Source organism: Sarcophilus harrisii, chromosome 2 (genome assembly GCF_902635505.1).
Source record: "Sarcophilus harrisii chromosome 2, mSarHar1.11, whole genome shotgun sequence".
Taxonomy (NCBI): Eukaryota; Metazoa; Chordata; class Mammalia; order Dasyuromorphia; family Dasyuridae; genus Sarcophilus; species Sarcophilus harrisii.
Genome location: NC_045427.1, coordinates 220,949,981 through 220,960,707, shown reverse-complemented (window position 1 = coordinate 220,960,707; position 10,727 = coordinate 220,949,981). Strand labels below are relative to the sequence as shown.

Genomic DNA, 10,727 nt, shown 5'->3' with positions numbered 1-10,727 from the left:
GCCCAAAGTTACACAAGAAATCAGTGGCTGAGGTGGGATAGGAAGCAAGGTCTCCTGATTCCCAATTTAAGAGTTCATTCCATTATTGTTTCGTAAGAAACGACCAGCAGGATGAATACAGAGAAGCTTGGAGAGACTTTCTTGAACTGATGCTAAGTGAAATGAGCAGAACCAGGAGATCTTTATACATGGCAACATCAATACTATATGAGGATCAATTCTGTTGGAAGTGGCTCTCTTCGGCAATGAGAGGATCCAAATCAGTTCCAATTGATCAGTAATGAACAGAACCAGCTACACCCAGAGAAAGAACACTGGGAAATGAGTATGGACCACAACATAGCATTGTTTCTTTTCTTTCTTGTTTATTGATTTTTATAGTTTCTTTCTTTTATAGTTTGCTTGCATTTTTGTTTTTCTTCCCAGGTTATTTTTACCTTCTTTCTAAATCCGATTTTTCTTGTGTATTAAGACAACTGTATAAATATGTATACGTATATTGTATTTAACATATATGGGACTACCTGCTATCTAGGGGAGGGAGTGGAGGGAAGGAGAGGAAAAGTTGGAACAGAAGTTTTTGCAAGGGTCATTGTTGAAAAATTACCCTTGCATATGTTTTGTCAATAAAAAAATAAGAAAAGGCAAAAAAAAGAGTTCATTCTCCTGACAGCCTCTCACTTCTTCATTCTCATTGAACATACAGGTTCTTAATCAAAGCTTCTTATCCATGGTCAGAGATACAAACAATGCCAGAATTTATTGAGTCCACAGTATGGGCAGGTTAAAAGCCCTCAGATCTCCCCCATCCCACCCAGGACTGTAGCAGTGGGACAGAGGAGAGACTTTTCCCCATCTTCTGGAAGAGAAAACTAATTCTCATTGAGCTTAGGGGCCTTGCCCCAAATTTCAGAAAGTTCATGGGGGATGAGATGGGGTTAGGAAGACAATTTCCATCGCCAATTTCAGGTCCTTTCCTTTCTCCCACTACTCATCAGGGGGCTGTTTTAGGGGTTAGAGAATGGTAGCCCCATCTCAGAAAATAATAAGGAAAAGGAGAAGCTCCTCTACTCTCAAGAAAAGTGGAGTGCAGGGAGGTCGTGGGGGACAGTGACCAATGCGTCTGTTGTTACATCCAGGCACTGCTGGGGGGAGGAGCTGAGCATATCCTGCCTCTGGTCCTGCCTGGAATCCCATCCTGAGGTTCTGAGAAGGAGCAGGAGTTAGCCTGAGGAAATAAAAAAGGGGGTTAGTCCCTGAATAGAATCGAGGAAGCCTCAAAAGAACTGGCCACAATCAGACCAGCTCTAAGGGGAAGACCCTACCAGCCAGGAAGGATTGCATAGCTAGTTCAAAGGACTGCTCAGTCTGGGAAAAGAGCCAAATATTCAAAGCCTCAGCTTTCTTCTTTATAGTGGGCTTATCTAAAACAGTTGTTCTCCAACTTTTTTTCTCAGCATCTTTATATTATTAAAAATTATTGAGTTTCTGTCCAAAAAGTTTTTATTTATGTGGACCATATTTATAGATATTTACCATATTAAAAATAAAAAGTAATTTTGAATTTTTAGACGCTCTGGAAGAGTTTTAGAGACACCCAGGATTCTCTGGGAATTGATCCAGAACAATTGATCTAGAGAGTTGCTAAAGGCCCTTCCAACTCTGACATTCTATGTTCTAAAATTGGAATTGGGTAAGGGTGACATTAGATGCTATATGGTTCTTTTCAGCAGTAACATTCTATGTTCTAAGATCCCTTCTAATTTTAATGTTCTTTGCTCTAAGAATTTTTTCATCTTTAGTATTCATGTTCTTACTTCCAGCTCTGCCATTCTATAATTCCATATGAGTTTCCTTTAAGAGAATACCCAGTACTTCCTCCATGAAACCCTTCCTGATGCTTCTACTGGACAGCATCATTTTCTCCTCTGAATCTTATCTGGACTTTGGGTCTTTTTAATGTACTTTTTACATTCTGCCTTGTATCATAGTGGTAAATCTGTCTTTTCCAACAAATTTCCAACAAATATCCACAGTAGTAAAAATCCACAATAATACCAAGTAATTACTATGATACAAGACGCTGTGCTTATCACTAGGGATATAAAGATAAAAAATAATATATCACCTTCCTCAAGGAATTTTTAATCTAATGTGTATGTGAGGGAATAATGAGACATATAAGTAAATAAGTATGATAGGATTTTCTGAGACCATAGGATCATAGAAATTTCAGAGTTAGAAGACTGGGTTCAAGCCTGATACACTTTGCACATGAGGTTCTCCTATTTGACAGAGAGAATGATGACTCAGAGCTGGGGAAGATAAATGAGGAGGGGCTGGTACAAGAGTTTTAGAGAAGAGACTCTTCATTCCTGCTTTGAGAGAGGACATATGTTTCCAGACTCTCTTTGGGACCAACTGCAGGGAGGAGAGAGAAAAATGACTTTGAAAGTGTCAAACATACAGGGGAATTTGACCCTTTAAAATGTCTTTGATTTCCAGCTTGCTTCCCTGGAGACTTCACAGAATTTCCCCTTGGATGAGACTAGGGCCTCTTTCTTGGTTAAGTGAGATGTTAGCTTACTCTTATGTAAGGAGGTCATTCATTTAAGTATTTTCTGGTATATTCTAATCTGTACAAGTTCTGTTTCTTCTATTTGCTATCTGCTAGATAAATGGGGTTACTCATTACTCACCATTTTTGTTTAACTAGCATTTAATAGAGAAGCATATTTGAGTTACTCTCCTTTAAGCAATGGCAACCAGACAAATTAGTGGCTTTGTTACTTTTGAAGCTAAAAAGTTCATGCCCTTGGACCCAGAAAGATAGATGTCTGGTACCCCCCTCTCAGAGGAAAGCTGAGGAGCTAGCCCTTTGCTGCTTTTCTCTAGTCATCGAGAATCATAGTTTCCCTTGGAGAGGGGTAGGCCAGATTTCTTAGCTTTTTAGCCAAATGTTTTCCACAAAGAACATTTAAACAACCCATATGAACCTGCATATGTTACATGGAAAGCACACACACTTGCTATAGTATTTTAGGACAAGAAGGAGCTTTATATCACATTTCACAGATGGGGAAACTGAGGCTCTGAAAGAAAAACTGACATGACCAATAATATGCAGCTAGGAATTAGCAGTCTAGATGTGAGTCCCAAGCCTCTGGCTCTACATCTCGTACCTACTCTGCCTTCCTGCTTTCGTTCTTCTCCGTCAAGTGCCTACCATAAGGTCCTACTTACAAAGGCTATTCAGTAAAGGTTTAGTAAGTTGGACTGAAGTAAAATCTTTCCCTGACTCCCCATTAGACAGTACTCATCTGCAACTGACAGTTTCAAGGACTCAGAGCTAGGAGGAATAGTGGCAATCTGTTTAATCCAACTCTCTCATTTTGCAGGTAAAAAAAGGGGGAAATGAGGTTGAGAGGTTGAATGCTTCTTTCCTTACAAGAGGGCCCAGGAGCTTCACTAGGGCCAATAGCTCAGGTTCCCCCCATCCCAGGCTTCTGGGCATGGATCTCATTGCCCCCAGAGAACTCCCACTTCCCAGCCTTGCTCCCTTTCTCCCGTCTAGGTTGTGAGAAAACCCATCCTTGTTACCCCATGGGGTCAGCCATTGTCATGAGACAGATCTTTCTCCTGTCGGGGTGAGGTAGCACCTTTGGCAGGGTCCCTGCAGTCTCGGCCACAGGCTCCTGGACAGCACCGCTTCTTGCCAGAACAGTCCTGGTCCACGTTGCACAGGTGCTGGATGGGGCTGAGGCAGTGCATTGGGTCTGTGGGGCACCGGCCCTGCTTTACTGGAACAAACAGAGAGAGCTGAGTTAAGCAGCCAGGCCAAACAGGGGGACAAGGGGCTCAAAAGAAGGCAAAGGGCAGTTATACCCTTGACTTTGGGCAGGCACTGGAGGAAGCAGGACCGAAAGCAGCACTTTTTCCCCATTGGGCAGTGGTGGTCCCCCATGCACTGGTCTGGGATGGCTTGAAGGCATGGCTCATCATCTGGTGGGCAGCCCCCTGATTTCTCTGCAAGAGAATCACAGACAGTTAGAGCCGGAGAGAAGTGGTAAGGAGTGGGATCCTGAGGAGTCGTTTAGTTCCTCTTCTCATCTGATCATACGGGACACAGCCCCAGAGAGGGGGAGAGCAGGAGGCAAATGTGTCGGACACACGAGCACTCTGTACAGTCCCAGAAACAATCATAAGGTCTGTCTCGTCAAACTGTCTTGTTTTACAGAGGGAAAAGGGAGGCTCAGGTGACAGAGGCAGCAAGTCAGTGAACAAGAACTGGAACCCAGGACCTCTGATTTTAAGTTCTTTGTGGTTTCCACTATACCTGCTGTCTACACACACACACACACACACACACACACACACACACACACACTAATGTTCAGTTTCATATACGCATAAATATATTTTATTTCATGAGCATTAAACTCCTACTTTTGTAAAACCCTCCCTTTGTATATGTAACCTTTGTCTAGGTCCATCTGCAGGATGCAGAATGTAGGCTCCTGGAAGGCAGGGACTGGTACATTTGTTTTTGTGTCTCTAACATCTAGCACAGTTCTTAGAACAGAGGATGTGCTCATTTGACTGTGTACACAAAAATGAAAGATTAGTCCCTCTTCTCAAGGAAAGACCCCTTTTCCTGAATTCAAATTCAGCCAGTGTGACTCTAGCTGAGTCACTTAACTCTGTAACCTCAGTTTTTCTCTATAAAATGAACTGGAGAAGGAAAATGCAAATCTCTCCAGAATCTTTATCAAATGGAGAGTCAGACATGAGTGAAAACAGCCGATAATGAGCTGTTGATCATTCTTAAAGAGGACCATAACATCAGGGAGGGGATGCTATGACATGTAAGTTAATAGGATTAAAGTGAGGGAGGGCTGGGCAAGGTCTCCTGCCTCAGTTTCCCCTCCAGAGCCATCAGGGTCCAGTGGCCAGATAGAGATCAGGCCCACGAGGCAGGGAGATCATGGCCTTTTAAGCTAAGGTATTTAACGGGTCTCAGTATGACAGGCAATGCCCAGTCATTGATTAAGACTAGGTAAGAAATGAGGCAGAAGGGAAAATAACTTAATGTTTTTGATCCAAACAGAAACAACTGCTATTTACATTTACTCTGAGCCAATCTGGGCCCAAACAATGACCAATTGGGACTTGGTCTGGAACCTACTAATGACCAATGAGAGTAAGAGTGGTTTTGGTTTGAGGGGTGGTCCTTATGAAATCTAGCCCATAAACTCTAAAACGTCTCGCGAGGTTTCAGTGATAAAAAAGTATATTCCTTTTGATTGAGCACCACTTTAAAATACCTTGGCTAGCATCCTACTATTCTCATACAATGAACCCAGTATAGCTGGCCAACCTGAGGCATTATTTTAAATGTTTTAAATGTGATATTGTTGTATGGTGTGTGTGTGTGTGTGTGTGTGTGTGTGTGTATACAAATGTTTGTGCTTTATTTTGCTTTGGGTTTTTTTATGAGCTAGAATAAAATGACTTAAAAATCAATCTTCAAAAACAGCTTTAGTCAATCATACTTTTGCCTTTCAGAGTGGGAGGATTTTAGAGGGTTAAGCATTTGTCGAAATTTAAAATTGTCTTCTCATTACTTCCCAATTCAAGTGTTAGGTGAGCTTTGGACCCTTTAAATTCAGAAGGAGTTTTTTCTTTGTTAGAAATATAGATTCTGGAAGGTGTCTTTTTCCACAATGAGCCTGTTTCATTCACACTGAAGATTCCTTGATCAGTGTGTCTACCTTCTTTGATTATTGTTTTCGGAACATCTAGATATTTGACTAGTTCATCCTCATCTGCACTGGCCAGTCCTCCAGTAATTTTTAATGTTAGGCAGTTAAAATTTATTTTTAAAGAGATCAAACTAACCAATGTCCTCAGTAAAAGTTTCTTCACTATCCAATTCATTTACTGCCTTAAATAGATTTAAAGATTTTGTCTGATGGTTGTTCTGCTGAGAGGAATAGAATCTTCAGTCTACAGTAAAGACCTGCATTTCAAGCATTGAAATAGCATTTCTCTATTTGTTTGCAAGCTGCAAGAAATTGATGGAATTTTACCTTTTTTAATTTTGCCTATGTGTTTCTGACAACTCATTCTGTTTTAGAGTTACTATGACCATGTCCATGCTATTCGGTATTTGGTACTGCTTATGTTTCCATCTGAGTTTTTTTTCCTTTTATCGATTTTGTTAAGAGGTATTACCATTTTTTAAAATACTATTTTCTCAACTTGCGTGGGGAAATAGTTTTTAACATTCACTTTTTAAAATTTTAAAAATTTTATTTTTATTGGGTAAACTGGACTATTTGCTTGTCCATTTGTCCATTGTCCCTAAACTCAACTTATGTGTCCCACTTTGGTGCTCCCTTCCTAGCCATTCTCCATGCTTGGAATACATTTTCTCCTCACTTTTATCTATTGAAATCCTTCCCTCTCTTTTCTCCTTGAGATAGTAGGCAATTTGATATAGATTATACATGTACAAATCATGCAAAATGTATTTCCATATTAGTCATGTTGTAAAAGAAAACACAGGAACCCTATCCTCCCAAAATGAAAAACAAAAGTTAAAAATATGTTGTGATCTGCATTCAGATTCCACCAGTTCTTTTCCTGGAGGTGGATGGCATTTTTCATCACGAATTTAGGACTATTTTTGAAAAAAAACTAACACAATTGTTGGTAAGATAGTATGCAGTAGCATACCACATCCATATTGGAGGATAGGCAAGTACAAATTGAAGTGTTAAAACCCTCAACTAGCTCATGTTAATTGAATTTTGGCTTGTATCATATGGGACCTGGTATTGTTTTATGACTGTACCAAATTGAATTTTGTACTATTTTGGCTCACATTAATCATGACTTAAGTAGCACAATAGAAATCCAGACAAAATGCTCTAGGAAACTCTGAGAGAGCAATTCCTGTCATCTGGGAGGCATCAGGGAAAGCTTCAAGAAGGAAGTGGCATTTGAATTGACCTTTGAAGGAGGAGAGGATTTCAATAGATAAAAGTGAGGAGAAAATGTATTCCAAGCATGGAGAATGGCTAGGAAGGGAGCACCAAAGTGGGACACATAAGTTGAGTTTAGGGACAAGCAAATAGTCCAGTTTGCCAGAAAAAAGTGTGCGAAGGAGAGTAAAGTTAACTGAGTCTGGAAAGATGAGTTGAAGCTAAATTGTTAAAGACCCTAAATACCAAGGTAAGGAGTTTTTATTTGGTTCTAAAAGCAATAGTGAGTTGTTGGGATGACTTTTGAGCAGGCAGATTTGTTCATTAAAATTGTTTTGATAAACATATAAAGGATGAACTGGAGAAGGCAAGGGTGCCAACTAGAAGATTATGATATACAATCACAGACAAAAACAAACATATATATGTATATATTTTTGCCTATTTAATAGGATTTTAGGGACTTTGGACAAAATTCTCCCCCCTTGGCCTGTGAAGGTACTTGGCATTTCATCATTAGGAATGTATTTATTCCTTTAGTTCTTTCAGAGATTCCTGAGGGAATGCAAACATTGTTTGGGAGAAGATTGATTGCATTAACAGGTATGGGAGTGGAGATTGTGAAGGGACAGATGTCCAGAACAAAATTTGCTTCCAGGGCAGGACCCTGAGTTCAGTCAATCAACTTATACCATCCCTGATTCTGTTTTTAATCCTGCACCAGACCTGCCTTCCAAGAACTAGCTGCCATTCAGGTTTGTGCTAATTATGATTCCTCCACACCCAGGCACTACCCAATAGTACTCAGCCTCAGGCTGTACCCTCTCCCCTCCATCTTTTTTTCCCCTTCATCTCTGGGCTTCATTTTGAGACTTGAAGGGCAGAGACTAAAGCATTCAAAGGGCACCACTGACTCTCATACTCACCCAGGATAAGGATGAAGATCCAAGCATCCATAGTCACTCTGGTCTACTTATGGGATGGATAAAAAACAGGGTCCTGGCTATGATCTCCTGTTTTTTCAGGGCTCCTCATCTACTTTGGGAATGCCTCAAGCTCCACCCTCTACTGAAAGCCCAGATGCACCAAACTGTTTGGAGACATCCTAGGTCTGTCATTCTCCTTAAGGATGCCGTGTCCCATCCTTTCCCATTCCTTCCCATCCCTCCTCATAATCCTAGGGAAATGATCTTTCTAATTCATTCACTTTGGGAGTCTTCGAATTCTCTTTAATGAGGTGCCTCCTTTCCTCCCCACTCCACTCAGGGGTCCCCTGGCCTAATGGGGAAGGGCCTAGACTCGACTCTGTGCTACTAGGAGCCTCTAATATAAGTCAGAATATCCTTCTTTGGAGCAAAAGGGTGTGGAAAGACTTCAGACACCAGCCTTTGTGCAGAGAGGGAGGCACCTGCCGAGCAACTTGCCTGACCCCAAAAGTCTTGGCAGCAAGTTGTGCTGAGTGCTTGTTGTGGGTCCAGCCCTGTCTGCTCTAGACACTGACTGGACCCTGCAGCTTTCAGCTTAATCATTCCTACCTCTATCCAGAGCAGATCTCAGACTGAGGGTTGGACTCTCCTTTCACAGCCCCCATCTGTCCTCAGACATGATCTTCCTGATACCCCAGGGAAAGCTTCCTGTTCTCTTGCCTTCCACCAGAGAACCCAGATCATTGTCCCCACACAGAGTTCTCCAACTCTTTTCTCCCAGGCCCTAATTTACTCCCAGCCCTCAGAGTCCTCTGTCCTCATCTCTGGGACAGCTTCAAAAGATTCCTGAACTGGTAGGTGGGGTCCCCAATTCTCCCACGGCCTTCACCAGCATCCTTCAGTCTCTCACAACTCCCAAACAGAACCACGGATGAATTGTTGGTGTCCCCACACCTACCAGACTGATCTCCTTGAAACCTACCAGAGCCACGGAATATCCCATATTCCCACCCGCCAGCCACCATCTAGAACTCCATGATCAACCCTGTGAAAGCCTCGAGGGCACAGATCAGTGTCTGCCAGCAAAGGTAATCTCTCCTCCCTCTCCCAACATCCGGGAAGTGTCCCTGGGCTGAGGTCCCCAGACAAGTCCCCATCTCCCTCCTCCTACCTCTAGATCCAAACAATTCATATGTGTGTTCTGACACATCGCAATATATAAACCCAGACACAGAGAGAAGAAGAAGAGGTATATACATACATCAATCAATATATACAGGGTATATATATATACATTATATTGATTGATATATGTATAGATCTGCACAGTCTATGTACAATCTATAAATGTATAATACAATATGTACAATGTACAATATATGTACAATGCAGACCCGCACAGATATAATCACATGCAAAGATAAACAGGACCACCTAGGCCATTCACTGATACCCAAATGTATTCATTCCCCTCAAGGGGACAAATGCCACTTCATCTTGGAACCCAACATAAGCCATCCAAGCCCCAGAGTTGGGGCTGGGAAGCTAAATGGGGCAAAGCTGGACACGGCCTTTCCTCCGCCCCCCAAGAGCCCCACGGATGTCCAGACTTACCATGCTTCCTCCAGCCTCCTGTACCAGGCGGCTGGCTGCCCAGGGCCAACAGGGCTGCCAAGAGAAGAAGGCCTTGGGCCCTCATGCTGCCTCGGAGAGCCCCCCAGTCAAGCAGTGCCTGAGGTGTCTGGCAATGAAGCGCTTTGCATCTGGATTTGTGGCTGAGTTCAGGGCGAGGGGGTGGGAAGAAGGGCACATGCCTTCCTCCTCCTTCTGGTACACACCCCCACCTCCACCCCATCCTGAGATCAAGATGGGGCCTCAAGGGGAGCAGGAACTTGCACAAGCCTTGGGGAATGTGGCCACAGGCATCTCAGGGCCAGCTCCACCCCTGTGGCCTTCCCCAGCTGCCTCTTACCTGCCTGGGACCCAGATTTTCAGTTTGGAAGAGAAAGTCCGCAGCAGGGGGCTTATAATGGAGAAAGTTGGATGTGAGAATAAGGTTCTTAGTCTGGCCCCCTGCACTAAGACTCAGGGGTCCTGGGCTGCAGTCTGACCAATCTTCTCCAGACTTTTCTTCCTCGTTCTCCTCATCTGGGCCAAAGAGAATCTGTTTCTGTCACCAACATTTCTACCCCCACTTCTGCCAAAAGATGGCAAACCATGGCCAGAAGAGATGATTGCTTTGTCCATTTATCCATTTGTTCAGAGGATAGAATATGAAGAAATTAGTTTAAAGGAACTTAAGATAATTGGTATAGCAAGAAGAATGCTGGAGTGAGATTCAGGAGGCTCATGGTCCCATTTAGATTCTATAACTTTTTAACTAGGTGACAATGAGGCAAGACTAAGTTTCTTCATTTATCAAATAAGAATAATAACATTTCTAGAGTCAGAGAACCTGCGTTTAAATCTCAAATTGTTATTTACTAGGGGGTGAGGTTGTCTTCATCTATAAAATAAGGAGATTGGACTCCATGACTTATCAGAAGCCAGCTCTTAACTAACTGAAGATCAATTGTTAAATTTTCAGCAGCATCATTTGTAGTAAACACCATAAATCAGAGTTTGATAATTGTTTTATTGATTTCCTGGACTTAAAGTGATGAAAAAATGTTAATAATGACAATTAAAACTTAAAAGTATGCTTTGCTTACATTTTTTTTCTTCCTGAAAAGCTGATTGTTAAATATAGCACCACTCCTTGTAGAACCCTCTAGTGGACAGGAACGAACTTGGAATCGGACAAATGTGTATTTGA

At 42.2% G+C, this 10,727-nt stretch overlaps 1 protein-coding gene across 1 annotated transcript; it reads right to left on the bottom strand.

The window, feature by feature from the left end:
* Positions 1 to 741: 741 nt before the first annotated feature.
* Positions 742 to 9,712, bottom strand: WFDC5 (WAP four-disulfide core domain 5). Its single transcript, XM_003757759.3, has 4 exons — positions 9,527 to 9,712; positions 3,886 to 4,026; positions 3,660 to 3,800; positions 742 to 1,228 (listed from the first exon to the last, which is right to left on the bottom strand). The coding sequence occupies exons 1-4, from the start codon at positions 9,609 to 9,611 to the stop codon at positions 1,224 to 1,226; spliced, it is 372 nt and encodes a 123-aa protein (XP_003757807.2). The 5' UTR covers positions 9,612 to 9,712; the 3' UTR covers positions 742 to 1,223.
* Positions 9,713 to 10,727: the final 1,015 nt, after the last annotated feature.